This window comes from Emydura macquarii, unplaced genomic scaffold, assembly GCF_026122565.2.
Source record: "Emydura macquarii macquarii isolate MOO-44397 ecotype Brisbane River unplaced genomic scaffold, CSIRO-AGI_Emac_v2 contig_1876, whole genome shotgun sequence".
In the NCBI taxonomy this organism is placed as follows: Eukaryota; Metazoa; Chordata; order Testudines; family Chelidae; genus Emydura; species Emydura macquarii.
The window spans coordinates 28,011,359-28,033,176 of NW_027132013.1; the positions used below are offsets into that span (position 1 = coordinate 28,011,359).

General features: G+C 41.8%; 1 protein-coding gene across 3 annotated transcripts in view; it reads right to left on the reverse strand.

Moving 5' to 3' along the window:
- Positions 1-21,818, reverse strand: part of LOC137159574 (neuroendocrine protein 7B2) — a 74,460-nt gene that overhangs the window by 15,461 nt on the left and 37,181 nt on the right. For all 3 annotated transcript variants that reach the window (XM_067558044.1, XM_067558041.1, XM_067558040.1), the window contains one exon: positions 1,487-1,636. In XM_067558044.1, the coding sequence (XP_067414145.1) occupies positions 1,487-1,636 (150 nt within the window). The remainder of the gene's footprint in view (positions 1-1,486; positions 1,637-21,818) is intronic.

A 21,818-nucleotide genomic window follows, 5' to 3' on the forward strand; every position in this document is an offset into this window, starting at 1 on the left:
CACTGCAACCAATGGGAGTTTAGCCACTGCTTTCAGTGCTGGAACCCTTTGGGCACACCATATAATAAGAACTGGATCTGTCCCTTAGTGAACTATGAACTCACAAGAATTATCCCCAGGGTATCTGAAAGGATCAGCTAAGGTTTTAGGATGAAAACCATACTTGACAACATTGCTTTTCTGGCACAATGGAACTTTCTACATGAGGGTAAAGCTCATGCAGGAAACACAGCTTTCTTGGGAGCCAGCCCAACCCTGTGGAATGAATATCCCTGGAAACAGAGGGCCATCAAAAACCTCACCACCACCTATGTTAAGGGCAGACCTTGCTTTACATCGGGGGGAGAGGGGGGGGGGGGGAGGGAGAAGAGAGAGAGAGAGAGTGTGTGTGTAAATAAATTCCAAAACAAAAAACATTCCACTGCTTGCATTTCCCCCTCAGGGGAGAGAATGAGAGAAAAACATGACAGATATTAGTCACAATGCTTAATGCAGACGTATCAAACTTTTGTAGGGGTACCTCAGTAATTAACACCACTCACTAAAATGTGACCCAGCTGCTTCTCCGTCATGACTTGTTGGAGGTGGAGGGGGATGGAGATGGGGATCCTTGCACATAGGGGCCAGGCTCCCCAGGGGGATCACCCCATTTACTACCCTGGCTCCATGTTAAGCGCCGCCAACTGGGCTTGGCCCTCCTGGCGCTGGTCTCACACTTCGCACAGATGCAGTTCCACCTCCACCAGGGGGTGCAGGCTGAGCCCTCATAGCAGCAGCGGCTCCTGCGTGATGTTGAGGATTTTGTCTTCCATGGCTGCCTCGCTGTGCCAGGGATGAGCTCAGGGAGGCCCCAGTGAGTGCCGCCAGTTGGAGGCTGGGATCTGTGCCTCCCACAGGGTGCAGGGCTGGGACAGGGGATCCCCAGCGTTGCAACACCCCACATGGCCTCCAAGGGTCTCTAAGCTTGGGCCAGCTGTATGGCTTATCACTCACACCCCGCCCTAAGGATTGAAGGAGGGAGATGGGGGGAGGGGGGGAACAGCTCTTATTGGAGCATGATGGATCTTGCTGCCAACTTGATAAACTAATTACAAAACAAGAATTTAGGTCCTGCACAACCCCCAGTCGACCATTCACCTGCACCCTACCCACCTCTTCCCCAAAGGCCCTCATAGCTCTGTTCTGAAGGTCCTCTTGACTTGCAGCCCCACCACCCCTCTGCCTTGAGGGCACCTGTAAACACACCTACATCTGCCTGTCATGACAGCGAGTTGGCTGGGCCAAATTTGAGTGGTGCACCACACTTTTCACAATCATAAGGGCGAGCGGGGGCCACAAGTAAAAAAAAAATGCTCAGGTGGGGTATGATTAAAAAAAGGTTGAGAACCTCTGACTTAATGCACTACTGGAAAGTGTTCAGATACTATGATGATGAGTATAGTATAAAGAACCTATATTAGAGAAGAGAGAAGAGAAAGAGAATTACCTGTTTTTCCAACTGGGCAGGGATTTGGAGGGTCAGGATAGCCTTGATCTTCACTGAAATCCTTTGGTATATTATCTCCTGTCAATTCAGCCACAATATTTGGGATATTGCCATAAGGACCCAAGTGCTGAAGACCTTCATGAGCACCACCTAATGAAGACAGATTTATGCACATAATCTTACAAGGCTAAAAGTAAGATTTTGATTGATTTTTTCCAAGAAATGTAGGCCAAGATTTTAAAAAATAAAGCATCATTCAGGCTCCAAACCCCATTTTTAGCACTTCCTCAGCACTTTTGAAAATTGGGCCACTTAGTTAGGTCCTAAAAATGGACTAAAAAGCCTAACTTCAGGCATTCGTTTTTTAAAACCTTGGTCCAAGTTCTCTCTAAATACATGAGGGATAGTTAGGAAAATACTGAAGCCAATATTCAGTGTTAGAGACAGTAGTGGAACTTAAACAAAACACCTTTATCATACTATAGTCTTCAGCTGCAAACGAGATCATTCACGACAGTGAACAGTACTTAAGAGCTATTTCCTGACAGAATAGTGCCAAGAAGACAAAGTTAAAAAAGAAATAGCATTGTGTGTACAATTCGAAAATAAATTAATGAATGCAGTTGTATGAAAGGAACTCATTTATAGCACTGGTTATATACACTACAGCTAAAAATATATTTGTGCCTGTCAATAATAAAGCTAAATTTAATTTAAGAAATAAAAATAAAAGTGATCATTATCCCAAATTGTTAATAGAAAGTATGTCTACATTTATGTACGGTCACATTGTAAAATCACCATTCTACAACAAGGTTTTCCTCCTTCACTTAATGGATCAGTTCTGAGTGCAGGATTCTCTATTTCACTTGCAGCACTGCAGGCATCACCACCTGTTATCATACAGCATTGGAACATACACCAGTAATGACTGATGAGAAGGACTAAGATTCTAAGCATCTGTGGCTTGAAGAACTGATGCACCAAGGTAGATTTTTAGGACCCACTGGAGGCAGGCAGGTTGGAGCATATTACATCAGAACATAAGAGCATAAGAACGGCCATAATGGGTCAGACCAATGGTCCATCTAGCCCAGTATCCTGTCTTCTGACAGTGGCCAATGCCAGGTGCTTCAGAGGGAATGAACAGAACAGCTAATCATCAAGTGATCCATCTTCTGTCGGCCATCCCCCATCCCATCCTTGGAGAAATATGCAGGAGAATTCTTGGGAGAAATGGTGCAGTGAAGTTAATTGATTTTTTGAGTTCTGAGCTGGAGAAGTGGAGTAGCAGCAGTTTGGAGGCTCAGCAGAGAGGCCAAGGGAAAAGTTTTGCACTCTGGAGTTCAAATGGATATGACTGACTGAGACACAATGGTGGATACAGCATTAACGTGGGATCCGCAGAAGAGCATGCAGTGGGTTGCAGCTCTTCCCGGCCCCTCCCTCCCACACACAGACAAACCCATCTCATCTGTGGAGCACCAGTCATTGGGTGAAGGAGTCTCCACACAGTTTTGGCAGCAGTGGAAGTAGGTCATGGAACCAAGTCCCTTCCATTCCATACTTCTCTGCACAGATCCATCCAATCCGTTCACTGGACAGAACCATTTAGTCCTTAAAAATGGAATATTTTAGAGGTTTCCAAACATTATTTGCCAATAGTGTCTTGAATTGCAGACAAAAAGCTTTAAAAAGTTCTCTTAAGAAAAATGTGTTGTTCATAAAACGAACAACCCACCCCCCTCCCCACTTCCATTGTAACTATAGCCTAGTGCCTGAATCAGTGGACACAGTGGTACAGTCTTTTCTAGCCCTAACACATGATGTGATTAGGGACAGCAAAATATACACTACATGTAAAATCCCATTAACACAGAGAGAAAGTAAAAGTTGAATTTCAATGGTGGAAAAAACTAAAAGTAATTGAGTAAATACAGACCCAACTGACTGGTTTAACAGTATGGTCATTATAACAAAATCAAACAAGTTGCAGATTGTATAGATTCTAAAGTATGACCATTACCCCATGAGAATCATTGAGGAGATGATGTCGAGACATCACAATACATACAACTTTTTAATCTCTGGTTTAATTGTATCCCCGAGAGCCCCCATGTGTGAGGTAGCAAGGGCAAAAATGGTCATTTTTGAAAAATTGATTACATGTGTGTAAACTTGGACAAAATCGCTTAACCTGCCCACCCCTCTTTTTCCATTTGGAAATGGTAGCTGGGTGGAACTGGCTGTTTTCTTGAGATAGTTGTAATGGAGTGTTGGCACTGTGACGTCAGAAACAATGTAGCCAATCAATATACAGATTACTTGTTCATTTGCATAAAATTATATTGATTTAAATTCTGTAGAAACTGTATTAGATTTTGCTCAAATATAAGAAGCCAAGTTTCTTATTCTGTTGTGCATTTTTAAATGGCACATTTTACAGATATGTAATATACAAAAAAATAGTCCTATGAAAACTTTCCAGCCATGAGTTCTGACTTTTTTCATCTAGCTGACACTGAGATCTTTACTAGATAGATATATTATGTATCTGGTATATAAATTCTATTATACATTTATGATCCATAGTCAGTATACACAGAAATGATATATTTGTAAGGATTTTGTAGGTTCATAAAAAATGCTTGTGGGGGTAGGGATAAAGGAGTTTAAAAAGAGTTTTCTCATGACATCTAGCAAGGAATAATTTTTATCTAAATCCTTCACCTGAAGGTGGATTGCAAATATGTACTTAAAAGAAGTAGACTGTAATTCTGTGGTGAACTACAGAACCACATAATCAGTAAGTGTTTGTATACCTATGTATGCAATTTGGTTCACAGTGGGACAATCCTGCAGATACAAGCATATCTACACTTGTACATGGTGCAGACCTCTTGGCACCGAAGCTCTGTCCTTGAAGAAAACAGAGATATTTAGCAGGCTCCAGTGTGCTAAATATATTATATATGTATATATATGCAGTTAAAGTTTAAACTGACTGCCAAATATTCCCTTGACCAAGTACAAAGCAATTTTTGATGTTAATATAAAAGGATTGATTCCTTTCACTATACGTAGTCGGGATTTTTTTCTTCTTTCCAAAATATTTTCAGAATACACCTGTTCTAGCACCATATTTATGCACACTTGAATGACTTACTAGTGTTTGCAAAGTTAATTCCTTATAAGCCATGATAAATAGTGTATCCAGCAAAGACTGAAGTGGTTAAAATAAAATGCTGTGAGTGTACCAGGCTGATACATTATCTACAGTAATGCACAAGCTGCATTAGTTTGATCACTGTCGTATTGCTGATTTTGAGAAACACATTAGGGTTACATACAATGGAGCTACAGAGTCACAATAATGTGATATATACATATACACTGTCACCCAGGAAAGACAGTATAAGGCTACTCTCTTGAACCTGGTACTGACTAGAAGTTAAAACAAAGGAAAACAAACTAAATATCAGAAAACCATAGCTTATGGTGAGACTATTACACTTCCATGGTATGCAGTAGAAGCACCATTGTTTGAGTCATTAGAATTTGGATCAGACAAAGCACTGGAAAAATATCTATAAATCATAGGGAACAATCCAGTACTGACAGGGGATGCACTAGATGAATGTTTAGGTCTTTTTCATCTCTAATTTCTGTAGACTGGTTTGTGTGTACCACAGCCCTGTCACCCATCAGAATAAGTCAGATCTGCTTGCTTGTATTGTATTCTCTTCTGCAGGCTGAGCTAGCAGAGCATTGCTCTAGGTGCCCAAGGCAGAGGTCTATATATGATTATATTATTACACACACACACACACACACACACACACACACACACTCTTGAATTCACTTTCAAATGCTGCATACATGCAGCTAGATGCTGACCCTGGTATTTGTTTGTATGCGGCCATGGATTGCTGCTGCCATTGCAACTACAGCTATTCAGAAAATTTCAACAAATATTAAATTGATTAAAAACAGAAAGAAAAATTACACAATTTTGCCCCATTTTGCCAAACAACTAATTGCAACACACTCTCTGGGAGGTCAGAACAACAGCTCTGTACTAAAAACCACCACAAAGTGCAACAATTTCCCCATCATGATATTGAATGCTCTCTCTTGATGCCACATGCCGGCTACAATTGCAGTTAGCCTGTTTTGTTTAAATCTTGCTCTAGCTGCTGCGGCCCATTAACTGGTAGCACAACCCAAGTGAATCTGCACTCTTAGGAGCAATGACCCCTTGCAGTTACGAACAGGGAACACTGCCATCAGACGAGTCAAATTAACGAAACAAGTGAGCCACAGACTTTGATCAACTGCACTGAAACTTAAAATGAATGTAGAATTTTTAAAGACAAATACAGGGGGATAATTAAGAAGAGAGGTGGTTTGGCCAGTGTTAGACAGGAAAGAATAAAAACAATAAAATAGATCATGCATACCAGTGATGAGTAAATATCTCAAATGAATCCCAGATCCCAAATGAAAGCCCTTTAAAACCTTTGCTCCCAAACTCATGTAAGCCACTCTAGTTTGTGTGTTTCTTTTTTAAACATGGCGGGTCAGCTTCTCAAATGCGTCCAAGCTCTGCAGAGATGCAATGAGAAGGGGCTGGTCAGAGTGCTCCAGCTCCACGGTCCCGAGACGCAGTGCAAATTAGAGTCACCAAGGAGCAGCTCTATCTTACACACTGGTTTAAGGTTCCTAGGGGATTTTATGTTAGGCAGAGACCAGGTATATCAGAAAACTGCTCTGTCATGCCACCTCCTCACCATCTCCTGCACCTTGTGACAGGCAGGAGGCTACTATGCTGGAGAAGAGTTCTCTGCACAGGGGAATTCTCTACTGGCCATTTCTGGCTGTCTTCGGTTCAATTAGAGGTGCAAAGTGGACCTAGCAGACTAGAAAATCTGATCCTGGGTGTATCATAATAAAAAAATATATATCTGAGACAAATGGCTTGGTCTCCATCTCACTGGTTTCTGTACACCCCTTGCAAACTGTTTTATGGATCAGGAGGGGCTCTCCCAGACTCTCGTTCCTCTGAGAGAAGTTTATCTGGCCTGACTGGATTTTCCCTCTGTGTGTGCTGGCTGGGCATGCTCTGAGTAGAAATAATAAATGTGGACAAGGGTGATCCAATGAACACAGTGTACTTGTACTTTCAGAAAGCCTTTGACAAGGTTCTTCACCAAAGGCACTTAAGCAAAGTAATCAATCATGGGATAAGAAGGAAGGTCCTCTCAAGGTTCAGTAACAAATTAAAAGATCGGAAACTAAGGGTAGGAATAAATGGTCAGTTTTCATAGTGGAGATAGCTCCTAAAGATCCGTACTGGGACCTGTGCTGTTCAACATATTCATAAATGATCTGGGAAAAGGGGTAAACAGGCACAGTTTGCAGATGATACAAAATTACTCAGGATAATTAAGTCCAAAGCTGACTGTGAAGAATGACAAAGGGATCTCACAAAACTGGGTGAGTGGGCAACAAAATGGCAGATGAAATTCAATGTCGACAAATGCAAAAGTAATGCACATTGGAAAACATAATCCCAACCATACATACAAAATGATGGGGTCTAAATTAGCTGTTAGCACTCAAGAAAGAAAGCTAGAGCTTGAAGTCACTGTGAATACTTCTCTGAAAACATCTACTCAATGTGTAGCGGCAGCCAAAAAAGCTAACAGAATGATAGGAACCATTAGGAAAGGAATAGATAATAAAACAGAAAATATCACGATGCCACTGTATGAAGCTGTGGTACACCCACATGTTGAATATTGTGTGTAGTTCTGGTCACTCCATCTCAAAAGAGATACATTTGAATTGAAAAAAGTGCAGAGAAGGGCAACAAAAATGATGACGGGTATCAAACAGCTTCCATATGAGCAGAGATTTAAAGAACTGGGACTGTTCATCTTAGAAAAGAGACAACTAAGGGGGGATATAATAGAGGTCTATAAAATCATGAATGGTGTGGAGAAAGTAAAAAAGGAAGTATTATTTACCCCTTCACACAACACAAAAACCAGGGGTCACCCAGTGAAATTAATAGGGAGAAGGCTTAAAACAAACAAGGAAGTTTTTCTTCACACAACACATGGTCAACTTGTGGAACACATTGCCAGGGGATGCTGTAAAGGCTAAAAGTATAACTGGGTTCAAAGAAGAATTAGATACATTCATGGAGGATAGGTCCATCAATGGCTATTAGCTAGATGGTCAGGGATGCAACCCCATGCTCTGGGTGTCCCTAAACCTCTAAATGCCAAAAGCTGGGACTGGATGACAGGAGATGGATCACTCAATAATTGCCCTGTACTGTACATTATGTCTGTAGCACCTGGCATTGGCCACTGTCAGAAGACAGGATATTGGGCTAGATGGACCATTGGTCTGATCCAGTACAGCCATTCTTATATTCTTATACGAGAGTTCCATGTTTATATATGCTGTGCAAATTAGTTGTATGTATGTGATTAGAAAAGCCAACCTTAATCCCTAGTATTTTGGAATATACAGTAGTGCCTAATGTGCATCATATGTGCCCCTTAACTTACCTAGTACCCCCACCAGATTCTTTCCCTCTGGAGGAAAGAAGATTCTTTTAACACACAAAGTAGATGGTGTAGACCATGAAATTTCAGCTAGGCTGGGACTACCTATAAAATTAAGCTACCAAATATTAATAAGTTGCATATTGCAGAGTATGTGAAATGGTGGCTGGAGTTCCTTTTGAAAAGGGGTGGTTGTTTCTCACTGCAACACACCCATGCTGTCTTTTCATTTGCAAAGTATGTCTGGTATTTCATTAAAATAACTGTTTATTAATTGCCTCTCGTCTGGACCATCTTCCCTGATGAACTTATCCTCTGGGAGTAATTCATCTATGCAGTAAACAGAAATGTGTTAAATGCAGGGTGTGCTAGACCTCCATGGATCCAGATTTCTCAAAATACCTTATGATCAAAGGCCATGGCTGGATGCCACCCCAGGTATTGCTCAATTTAATCACAACAACCCTAATCCACCCTTCAGACAAAGGGGTAACACTGAAACTAAACAAATCTAGGTGGATAGGCCTTTTTACTAAGTAAAACACATGGGTCTCTCCCTCTTGTATTGTTTTTGGGAATTCCTGTGTTTACTCATGTAAATTACCAAAATGCTTTGAAAAACATTGAATTTAAGAATATAAAAGAGAAGCAATGGAAATAAGCAAGACAAGCAAGCTTCAAGAGTGAAGAGTCACTCTGGACAAGAAACTGACAAGACCTGCCATTTTGCCCAGCTGTCTTCTGAGACCAGGGATCCAGGCTCTCGGGGGAAGCTGCTAAGAAACCATCACCGCCACCTGCCTGCATTGGTGAGGATAATTGCTTTTGCAGCTAAAATATATTGGACTTTTGGCTTGGGGGCTCATTTTATATGTTTATAAGTATAGTAATGAAAGCCTGTCTGTCATTATCGAACGAGAGTCGTGTCAATTCCTGAGCACACTAATAGCAGATCCCAATCTGTGAGTTAACAGATGGAATGCTGCTGTTCTACATCAGTGCCTTCCTAATATACTTCAATGAGAACTGTGACAATTTCACACAAACTCAGCTCTGGAACTGAGTGAAAAAGTGATCAGCTTGTGAAATCCTCAGGGACCTTGGCTCAAATTCATCCTGTCTCAAATGCACACAACAACAAGTATGTTGGGAATTTTACCTGCTTGAACTATGCCTGAATTTGCTCCATATTTTTATTTTCACCTATAACACCCCTCACATCTATGGGTTATACAACAACTGATTGAGCAGTTCAGTGAATTTCCATTATTTTAAAACAGTAATACATTTAGAATATCAGCCAACTAATGGATTTGATACATGAGAGAGTGATCATTATTATTCCTTACAAATATAACGACGCTAAACCTGTGCTAAACATTTTAAAGACAATTTGTTGCAGGCAAATATGAGGACAAGGTCCCTGCCCAACATTCCTAAATGCCCTTGTCCTGCAACCATTAAAGCAAACATAATACTTTACTCCTATAAGTAGCCACCATTAAATTCAGTGTAACAATTCACAGAAGTAAAGTTATGCGCATGCTTAAGTGTTTGCAAGGTTGGGGCCTAAATGGACATCATACAGACTGGAGTTGGTATAGAACAGTGAATGAAAGAGCAATGACATTTAACAGGCAGGATGATGTAATGATTTTTTGGTTGGTTGGTTGGTTGGTTGGTTTTTTAGGTCATCTATTTAGTGAAGACTTCCTCGAAGGAAGGACTAGGGCCTGCAAGCCTCCCTGAAGTAGCATGTTTTAATGGAGGGACTTGAAGGATGACACAATGAAGTCAGGGTGGACTGAGTGAAGACATGGGTCCTCTGTGCATGTGGAAGAAAGTGCTAGTAGTGTAGGGAGGACACAAAGACAGTGGTTAGCTCTGTGGATTGGGCAGAGTGAAGAGACTTGTGGAGGAGGTGGTACGAGGACAGTTCCGGGGTAGGAACACTGGCCACTGCACATGGTGGTACTTCGGAGTGCACTTCCCATAAGAAGTACAAGCTCCATGGCTCAGGACACTCCACTCAACTGCCACAGTGCCACTCCTCACCATACCACAGTCAAGAAAAGCAAGAATTTATTTCACAGCTAGCCATTTCAAACATCTAGTTTACAAAATAAATAAAAATTACTTTCTTTATGGTGAATTGTCTTAACACGTAGTGGGGGAGAATGAACATGAATGAAAACCAGACATAAAAGGTATAAAATCCTGCAAGGCACAGCCATGGGCTTAATTTGTTCATGTGAGTGTCAGATATTACAGTAACTGTCAGCAGGGATAAACCACCTTATAAAGAAAGAACATTGATCCCAACAGCTCCCTTTGTTACATTTCATTTACCTCTGCTTGTCTCTTCAAGAATTAATACTTTATTTATGTAAATGTCTCCAAACTCCTATTCAAATAAGTCCTCTTACTTTAGGGGTGTGATTATCTACTACACAGATACTTACTTTTTACTTCTAACCCCTAAAGCATTCCAGACAGATTTTTTTTAAATGATGTTGTGGATAGTATTGATTCGACAGATGTATGTTCACGTAATCCTATCACATAAAAAACCCACTCTGTTTATGATGTGCTGTTAAACAGCAGCAGCCACTTCATCTTCTAGGTTCCCATGATCTTGGGCAAGTCACTTAGCCTCTTTATAGCTGTTTCCTCATTTGGAAAATAGGAAATATGATACTTACCTATCTCACAGAGAGTTTTGTGAGGACTGATTCACTAATGGTTGTAGAGCACTTTGAGATCCTTGGAATGGAAGGTGCTATATAGAGGCAAAATATGATTTAACTGAATTAACTAATGAATTTGCATTAATCAGTTCTTGCAACATCCCGTGAGATAAGCAATATTGACTCTGTTTTATAAAAAAGCAAAACTGAAGCAGAGAGGATAAGGGGAACATTTTCTAAAATTGCTTCTAATTTTTGGTGCCTAGTTCAGTCATACAGGGCCTGGTTTTCAGCAGTATGAGCACTGGCAGTTCAAAGAGACTTCAGCAAGAAGCCTCTGAATATTAGGCCCTGGCTGTCTTAAATTGAGCATCTGAAAATGGACACAGACAAAATTAGGGATCACTTTTGAAAATTTTCACTTACATAACTTGCTCAAGGCCAAAGAGGATCATCAGAAATGGGATTAGAACTCAGCAGTCCTTAGCTCTGCTCTTGTCCAGGTCTCAAACCACAAGATTAGGTCTTGCCTGTAATAAATGTTATTAGGCCCAGATCCTCAAAGATACTTAGGTGCCTAACTCTCCCTGTAGTTAACATCTGGATCTCACTAAAAAGACCTACTATAATTTTTCTCTGTCTCTCTTTCCATTTGGGTTGTTCATGATAGCCAAGGAATTTGAGTGTAAAGTGATATTACATTACATCCCACTGGGAGTTAGGTGCCTAAATACCTGGGCCTAAATATCAGTTCCCAATATGGTTATTTTCCATGGCCTTCTTATTCCCCAGTATGCATGGATGCAGGTATAGTTTATTTTAATGCTAATTCTTCATAGTGCCATGAGCCATGTCACATATCAAGACAAAGGGGATGTACAGTCTACCCTCAATCTACTGTGATTCTCTGTGTCATCTGGCTCCTAACTCCTAATAGCTGGCATTCTAAAACATGCACAACAGGTAACATCACTAGACCAGCAGTTCTCAAAATGGGGGGCGCGATATGGATGATGAGGGGTGCCAGTGTTTGGGGGGGAGCAGAGCCATCTCCCTGTTGGGTGAGGGATGCCAGGCTGAGAGCGGGGCTGGGCAGCGGTAGGGACCCCGGTGCCTCACACAGGCAGCCCCGGGCAGGTGTTGGGAGTGGGGGACCCTTAGGAGGGGAGTGGAGGCGGGGGAGGCTGCTGCGGGCGGTGGGCCCAGCCTTGCTGGAGGAGCTGGGGACAGAGTTTGTCCAGCTCCCAGCTGCTTCCCTCTCCAGCCCCCACTTCTGCCGCTGGGCACCTGTTGAAGGTGGGGCAGCCTCCCCCCAGCTCTGTTCTCCTCCTAAGGGTCCCCCACCCTAACACCTGCCCGAGGATGCCCGTGTGAGGCACCGGGGAGCAGCGGCAACAGCGCAGGGAGCATGCCCAGCTGTAGCAGGTGCTGGAGTGTGAAGCAGCTGGGCAAAGTGTGCAGCATGGCGCTGGACTGGCTCTGTCCCCTGCTCCGCCACCACTGCTAGGCCCGCCGTTCACAGCCGCTTCCCTTCTAAGTGTTCCCCACCTCAACACCTGCCCAGGGCTGCCCGTGTGAGGCGCCGGGGTCCCCACCGCTGCCTGGCCCCACTCTCAGCATAGCGGAGCAGGTGACAGAGCCGGTCTAGCTCCACGCTCTGCACTTTACCCAGCTGCTTCCCTCTCCAGCCCCCCCGCCGCTGCTGTGCACTCCCTGCTCTCGCACTGCTGCTGCGGCTCCTCATGCTGATGCCTGCTGCCGCTCTGCAGGCTCCCCGCTGTTACTGCATCAGACACCTGCTACGTGGTGTCTATCTCCGTGTAAGCATCACCGCCCTCACACATTTGGGTTAAGTTTGCTACTTTGGTTTTGATAAAAGGGATCATTGGCTCATTCGAGCAAAAGAGAACAAAAATAATGTCTGAAGAGACAAACAGGGATGGCAATGAAAGTGCTTCAACTTCTGACGACGTCCCAGTAGGTGATCGTAAAATGCAGGCCACTTCAGTGAAGCACAAAAGTACGGCCTTGACGCAGAAAGTTAAACGGAGAAAATATCAAGATGAATATATTCGGTATGGCTTCACCTACTTGCTTACTGAAGGTGAGCAGTACCCACAGTGTACCTTATGTTCAGAGATGCTAGCGTAAGACAGCATGAAACCCGTAAAGCTAAAGAGGCATTTGCGCTCTAAACACGCTACACATGCTGACAAGCTAGTTGAGCTTTTTCAGCAAAAAGAACAAGAACTGAAAGGTCAACAGGATGTAATGAGCAGACAAATAACAATACCTACAAAAGCACTTTGGGCATCCTATGCAGTTTCATACCCAATAGCTAAATCTAAAACACCACACACAATCTGAGAAAAGTTAGTTCTTCCTGCTGTGGTAGCAATGTGTCATATTAAGCAAACTCCGCTTGAAGCTATTCCTTTGTCTAATGACACTGTTGCAAGACGCATTGAAGAGATTTCCAGAGATATAAAGGTTCAGCTTATCGAACGTGTTAAACAGAGCCCCAAATTCGCCTTGCAAATTGATGAATCTACAGACATATCTGATTCAGTCCAGCTACTCATGTCTGTAACTTCAACAGGATTTATTATTTTGCATCTCACTACCAGGAAAGACAACTGGACAAGAAATATTTTGCAATATTGACAACTTAATATGTAAAGGCGGCTTGAAGTGGGAACGCTGTGTCGGTGTATGCACAGATGGAGCTGGCGCTATGATGGGGAAAAAGACTGGATTAAAAAGCAAAAGGTCTGGAAGTGGTGCCACATGTTCTTTTCACGCATTGTGTCACATACAGGGAAGCTCTGGCTTCTAAGAAACTTGAACCAGAACTTAATTGTGTTCAGCAAATGGCAGTAAAAACTGTAAACTTTGTGAAGTCTCAACCCCAAAATTCAAGATTGTTTGCAATGTTATGCAAGGAAATGGGTTCCAAACATCAATCGCTGCTCTTCCATACAGAAGTGCGGTGGCTGTCCCGAGGGAATTTCCTAATGTGTTTGTTTGAACTGAGAGATGAGCTGCATTTGTTTCTTTTGGCGCTGGCTCATCATACGCAGAACACTTCACTGATTCTAAGTGGCTATCAAACTTAGCATACTTGGCGGATATTTTTGAAAAATTAAATGCGCTGAATGTCTCACTTCAGGGTCCCAACACCAACATTCTGTCTTTAAGTGACAAGATCGATGGCTTTTTAAAGAAACATGACCGCTGGAAGGAACAGCTGGAAAGTGGCAATGTTGATGTTTCCATTGTTGGACGAATTTTACAGGAAAACTAACTTGAATTTGAACTTGGGAAAACAATCGGCAGTCATCTCACAAACCTCAGCACCCACTTTAAGAAATACTTTGAAGATTTAACTCTTGATAAGTATGATTGGATGCATCAACCCTTTGCAGCTACTGCAATCAGCAATCTGTCACCTGAGGCCGATGAAGCCCTTCTGGACTTGTCAAGTGACCTATCCCTCTAAACAGTATTTGCTTCGACCACACTAAATGAGTTCTGGCTGTCAGTCACTGCAGTGTATCCTGAATTATCAGAAGGTGCAATGAACATTTTAATACCTTTTGCGTCAAGCTACTTGTGCGAAACAGCCTTTTCTGCTCTGGTTTACATTAAGAACAAATACCGATCTGCTCTTCAAGTAGAAGAGGGTCTTCGGAGTGCCATCTCAGGAACACAGACAAGAATGGAGATTCTCTGCTGCAAAAAACAAGCGCACCCTTTGCACTAATCAGGTAAGCGGCAAGGTACTTTAATTATTATTATTTTGTTAGAATGCTTGTTGCTTTCAACTTTACGTGAGATGTCGGCCGTTATTGATATATACGTAGGCCCTGTATTTTTTATGAAAGTGGAGGGAGTTCAGGGGAATGTGGGGCAAAATTGTTACACAGAAGTCCACGGGGGGGAGGGCTCCATTTAAAAAGTTTGAGAACCACTGCACTAGACAATCAAACTCCTTGGCTATTTTGGCCAATCCAATTGGAGATACAGAGAAAAAATATTGTAGATATTTTTAGTGAGACCTATATAATATCCAGATGTTAACTACAGTACCTATTTTGTGGATAAAAGAACATAATGCCCCTTTTCAATTTTTGTGCCAAACCTGTCGTATCCTAAATCCCACACTCATATTGATTTCATAACTTCACTTACTATGTATTCTCAGAAATTTGTATAAAATGGAAAGGAGAGAATTTCTCAGAGCAAGGTGGCCTTTATTAAAAACTGAACAAGGCCCTACCACACTGACAAAAATTATGCATGATTCAACAAAATCAGTCCCACTCTGACTGCAATTGTATATAGTATATGCAGCAGAAATCTCTCAAGAAAGAGCAGACACAATAACCCAAATCCCAAGATGTGGTGTGGTCTCTTTGCATCACACTGACAGCGCAAAATGGCCCTAAAGCAGCATAACTGGCTGTGGGAGATCCACCTCAATACAGTGATATAATGTCAGTTAATGTCAGGTGTTACATCACCTCCCACAGATGCTAGCACAAGGGATGTAACTAGAGCAAAGAGGACACAGCCATAACATCTCCAGATGTCATATTCCCATGACTTTTGGAGCCATCATCAGCAGATGTAACTTAGAAGAGCCTAAAACTACTCTGAGGCCTGGTGTACACTTACCATGAAATTCGGCAGCAGTTGACAGGAGATATGCAAGCTACATGGAGTAGCTTGCGTATCTCCTGTTGGACTTCCTAAAATTGAAATAGTGAGGCATCCCCACTAAGCCGCGCTGATGGGAAACACCTCCCCATTGATGCAGCATTACTTTTTTTTCCAGGGGTGGATTTATTCGGTTGACTTCTGGATTGATTGAGTGGGTCCCCACTTCCGCTCAATTGATCCCAGAGAATCAATCCGGCGGCACCGAATTTGCCACCGTCAGTATAGATGTACCCTGAGTTATAGCAGAGGCCAGCCCAGCACACAGGCAGTCCAAAATCAGAGAAGTGCAAAGATCACTTTTGCATTAGTCTTACAAATGTGTCCATGAACAATATATTTGGTCATTTTCTGAGGAGGAGAGGATTTGGCCATGTATGAGAAAAATCAGTCTTATGGTTAAGGCACAGATCAGGCAATCTGGCACTGTCTGTCCCATCTGTAAAATATACAACAAAACGTACTTCCCAGTGTGGGGAAGATGAATTCATTAATATTGGTAAAATGCTTTGAGATCTGGTATTACTGAAGGGTAAAGGATTCTTCTTATAATCATTGCTGTATATGATTAACCTGTATAGCCTATTTGTATACTTGTTTCAGAAGACAGATTTCCTGCAATGTATTATGTGACAAATTTAAAGTATGGGCTTGTATGTTAGATATTCAGCTGTCACTCAGTCCCATCAAAGCATTGTTCAGTGGCTTATGTCAGTGGTTCTCAACCTTTCCAAACTAGTGTACCCCTTTCAGGAGTCTGATTTGTCTTGCATACTCCAAGTTTCGCCTCCCTGAAAAACTAGCTTACAAAATCAGACATAAAAATACAAAAAAGTGTCACAGCACACTGTTACTGAAAAATTGCTTACGGTCTCATTTTTGCCATGTAACTATAAAATAAATCGACTGGAACATAAATACTGCACTTACATTTCAGTGTGATATTTGAGCTTGTTTTTCCCATGTGAGCCTGCTCATTCAGCAGCCGGAGAGCAGCAGCTGCTGGTCAGGTGCCCAGCTCTAAAGGCAGTGCCACTACTAGCAGCAGCACAGAAGTAAGAGTCACTATACCATACTATGCCACCCTTACTTTTGCTCTGCTGCTGATGGGGGCACTGCCTTCAGAGGTGGGCAGCCAGAGAGCGATGGCTGCTGGCCAGGGCATTCATGTTGTTTGCGGCATGGGAAGACATTTTTTAATCCAGTTCCCGTCCCACAGTACCTGCTCCCACATTGTTGGTTTGAATTTTTATCCCACTCCTGCTATTATGGCAACAGGTCTTGAGGGATTCCCATCCCACTGCAGGGCTCTAGAGCCTGTTGTAAAACTAGCAAATAGCTAGATGAATTGACGTACCCCCTGGAAGACCTCTGTGGGCCCCCAGGGATACGGATACTCCTGCTTGAGAGCTACTGGTTTAAGTGCCAGGAGTTTGGTTGCCTTAAGCTAGAGATCAGTGGACAAGTATCAACATCCCCTCTCCCTTGCCCCAACATGCTCCCCAGCCCCTAAACAAACAAAACCACTCTAGGTCACCAGTCTCTGCAGGAAGAGTGAAAGACTTAGTCATCAATGGAAATGTAACTACCTGTATGTTCTTAGCCCTGCAAAGTGGTCAGGTCAGGGTTAAGAGACAGTAGAAGAGTTTTAATTTCTGCAGCTTGTGCTGTATCGGTTTTGTGGATCGAAATCTTCAGTCTCATGAGGCTGTCATGCAAGCACCTTTCATCAGTATTACGTTCCCTCGAAAAATTCTTTGAGGCCAGGAAAGAAAAGATCTATTGCTTAACATTTTGTCGTAAATGTCATTTGGCAGAATAGGAGGCAGATGATTCCATAATGAAAAAGAGAGCAAGAGGAGACAATTGTTCCAAAATTAAAATAAGACTTCAGTTGTTCTTATTACTGTGAATGGGAAGCTATAAACTGCTCCAGATAAGCTGCTGGTGCCCCCCTGTGCATAAATGTGGTTTTACTGCTCTCCTGTGTGAGAGAATATAATTAGTCTTAAACTTTGATTCCTTTGTACATGTTGCCAGACCTCCAATGTTTGAAAAAAATCTTTAATCATAAAAGTTCACATGAATTTTACAGCTCTCGCACCAAAACACAGCTGTACTTCAAGGGAGACTACATTGTCTCTTAAGCTGTAGATAGGGAAAGTGTCTTCCTCTATGTTCCGGAGAGCAGTAAGCATAGAATAATGTTTTTTTAAATTCTGGGGAGGTTTCCTATGTCCATACATCATGCTTTTGATAAATGATAATGCAATGTTGTTTTGTTCAAACCTGATTAATTCGTTTAAATTATTATGCATAAATTCAGACAGGATACCATTATAGCTGAGCTTAGTCTGCTTTGAGCAGGGGGTTGGACTAGATGACCTCCTGAGGTCCCTTTCAACTCTAATATTCTATGATTCTCACTGGGCTGTATTTCCTCAATTTCAGAGAGCATTCACTGTATAATACTTCAGTAATCAATTTAAATGGTTATTAAAAAAGCTCAAAGACTTTCCTTTATTTTTTTCCACTTGCTTTCAAGTATACAACCCCGCCATAGACGGTATGATGAAACTGAGTGAGATGATGAGGTTACATGGGAGATAATGGTAAGATTAAAAATGCCTGAGTGTTTATTTAATGTGGGATTATTATGCTATTACAGATTTGGAGCACATCTGCAAAGAAAATCTGCTTGGTGGACAGCAAAGAACTTGCAGCTTCCTAGAAAGTTTAAAAGGTAACATAGAACTTTGATTTATTATACTACAGCTGCACTTATCCCATCACTATCATACAGGATCCATATGGCTTCTTCCAGCAGTCAGCACGTAGCGCACCATCTGCTCGCTGAGATATATATGCTCTCTGAGCTAGATTTCTAAATTTTGCATTTTGTTCAAATTTACCCAGTGAAACTTGCTTTTTCCACCCGGCTAATGCAGCTTTTAAAAGTCTGCTGCAGAAACACCTCAATCTAGAACTAGATAATAAGATTCCAAGACTATCACTGTCTTCATGTCACTCTGAAGCCTAGAATGTCTGTTCAGTCAGTATGAAGTGATGGAAACAGCTAGAAGCATGGCTGAGATCTATGTTTGTTCACAATATCAGAAGGTTCAATCACCACTGGGATTCACAGTCTGTTACCTGCGCTATAGAGTAAGTCCTCCACTATACTTAGTTCCTGTTCATACCAAAAGGCTTATCTTGACACCACTCTGCTCATCAGTGAGATACTACATGGCACCAGGCACATGAGAGGGCTCAGCGTGCTGGAAGATCCAGTGAAAGGCATTGAAAGGGCTATTACAGAGCTCGTGGAATTGCACATAACTCCCTCATCAACCCTGAGAATCAGGGGGAATGCTGAATATGCTTGCAAATTGTTCAAAGAACAATCTGAGCTGTACATAAAGGCCACAGGGGCAAATACATTAGAGGATGAGCAAAATAATCCTCTGCTCTTAACAGTGGCAGGCCAGAAGTGCTAGATGTATTCTGTGAAGGTGCTGGGGAGAAAGAGGAAAGCTAGTCAGAAATAATGATAATGGTTGAGGCTCATTGTATCCCTAGAAAAAATGTTCCTTCAGAAAGATGTATGTTGAGGAAGAAAATACAGAATGAAAAGGAAACAATAGCAGAGTCTGTCACAGATTTAATATTAGAAGGTTTGTCCTGTGATTATGGAATATTAAAAGACTCTCTCGTTAATTACCAGATTGTTATTACATCTCAGAACAACAAATGTTAAGGGTCACTAAGGGAGATGGATCTGACACTAGAAAGGGCACACAGCAGAACAAACGAACAACTAAAACAACTTAGAGAAAGGCACAGAACATAAGACTGAGTATCATTGCTAAACCAGCAAGAGAGAAATTCACAGAAATTTAATTGGTCAAGAGGCAGAAATGTAGAAAAGCAAGAAATAATGCTAGCAATGTGGCAACCAGCATGAGTATAGGAAATGCCCAGCATTCAGGCAACTATAATAAACCCAGCTATTATCCTAACATGTACAGAGAAAGTAGGAAAGTTCAGGTATTCAGTGCAGAAAAGGATTCCTTAAGTGAAAAAGAAGAGCTGTTCTTAAGTGCAATATGGAGAAAGCTGAAAACTCAAAAGACTGGCTAAGTAAAATGTGCCATACATTTACTTGTGCCCAGTGTCCATTTTGTAACAAGAGAAACTGAAGGAGACAGATGTAAGGAGTACATAAAAATGGGCGAGTTGAAAGAATCCGTGAAAGACTATAACAAAGGAACAATTCCAGTGTTGGGACAGGACACATTACCACTTAAATACAAAGGGAAAATGAAAAAACAAGAGAGTTTGTGGTGGTATATAGAGGCAAGCAACCAGTCTTGGGCCTACACGGGTGTGAATTCCCTGGTTTCCTTAAGAGAATATATGATGCAGAGAGACAGAATGACAACATAGAACTAGATATGAAAGTATTAATAGCATTATATAAAAATGTATGGACAAGAAATGGTGCCTCCCTGTAACATATAAGACATAGTTAGAGAAGATTCAGAACCTACACAAAAAGTTCCACAAGCCTTCAGAAAGTCTAGAAGAAGAGAGCAAATGGCATCATCTTGTGACTAGAAGAACCAACAGTTTGGGTTTACTCCTTAGTAACCATACAGAAGAAAGAAGAGGGACTGCAGCTGTGTATGGACCCTAAGGAGACACATACAATAATACCACTTTCATTTGCCCACAAAAAGTGAACTGTTGTCTGAGATGGCACGAGCCAAAATGTTCAGCAAATTAGATGCATTAGCAGGATTCTGGCAGATCCCCTTAGACAAGGGAGCTCCAAAGTCTGCACTTTCAATGTGACATTTGGCAGATACAAAAGGCAGTCTTAGGAAGCAATAATACTTTTGGCTCCAAAAATATTTCACTGTACAATGAGCCAGATGCTAGAGGCTTTAGCAGGAGTGAGAGTGTACACTGATGACATAATAATTTGGGGCAACACTGCCATTGAACATCAGCAATGACTGAGGAGAGTAATGGAAATTCTGGGGGCTAATAATCAAACTGAATAAGGCCAATTGTCAATTTCAAATAAGGGGAAAAAATACTTGGGAGAGGGACTGACCTCAAAAGGAATATTGCCTGATAAATCAAAGATTCAGGCAATACTGAACATACTCAGGCCTGAAGATAAAAAGGCAATTCAAAGGCTGCAAGGCATGTTGAATTATGTCAGCAAGTTCATACTTGAGTAAGCAGCTTGCACAACTCACTTAAGACATCACCTACACATCATCACTGAATGGCCCCAGAGATGCCAGACCATGAGAGAGAGTTCATAAATTTAAAGCACATTATGACATCAGCTCCCGTGCTGCAATATTTTAACCCACTGAAAGACATCAAGCTCTCTACAGATGCCTCTAAAAGAGGGCTGGGAGCAATACTATTACAGTGTCATGGAACTGACTGGTTGCCAGTCTTGTATGCATTTAGGGCTATGACTGCTGTAGAAATGATGTACACACAAATTGGGGAAAAAAGAAAAAAAAAAAGACACTAGTTCTGGTGTGTGGATATACAAGATTTCAAGACTTTTTCTATGATGGTAGCTTCAAGGCAGAAACTAATCACCAACCACTGACTGCCATACACAAAAAGAGACTTGGAGAAGCATCACCTAGGAAGCGGCATCATTTTTGAAAACATAAAAGTATAATGTGACCCTGGAGTGAAGCCACTTAGTAACGGCAACATTCGCAAGACCATATGCTCCATCTCACATTACACAGCCTGATGAACTGGAACAAGCAATAAACACACAGGTGAACATGATAAAAGCATTACGCGCTGTATCTCCAGGCACAAGGGATGAACTGAAGACATAAAAAGCTAAAGATGAAATGCTGCAAACAGGGATACAAGCTATACGTAAAGGTGGGGAGGAGAGGAAATCAACATTTCCCATCTGCCCATTCCCACTATAAAAATAAGCTTTTAGTGATCTCAGGAGTGCTCTTGAAGGGGACACAGATCATGTTTCCCACAGTGATGAACAGGAAAATATTGAAATGAATGCATGAAGAGAAATTGGGACTGACCAAATCAAAAAGGAGAACTAGAGAAGTTATATTCTGGCCACAGATGAATAGTGACACTGAAGAAATGTTGAGTAGGTGGTGAATGTGTCAGAAGTACAGAGATTCCCAGCAGAAAGAACCAATGATCCACATTAACAACTTGCAGTTCCATGGGACAATGTCAGAAATGACATGTTCCACTTGGGAAGACGTTATCACCTGGTTATAATGGATTACGTTATCAGTTTCCCCAGAAGTTATCTTCCCCAGAAGA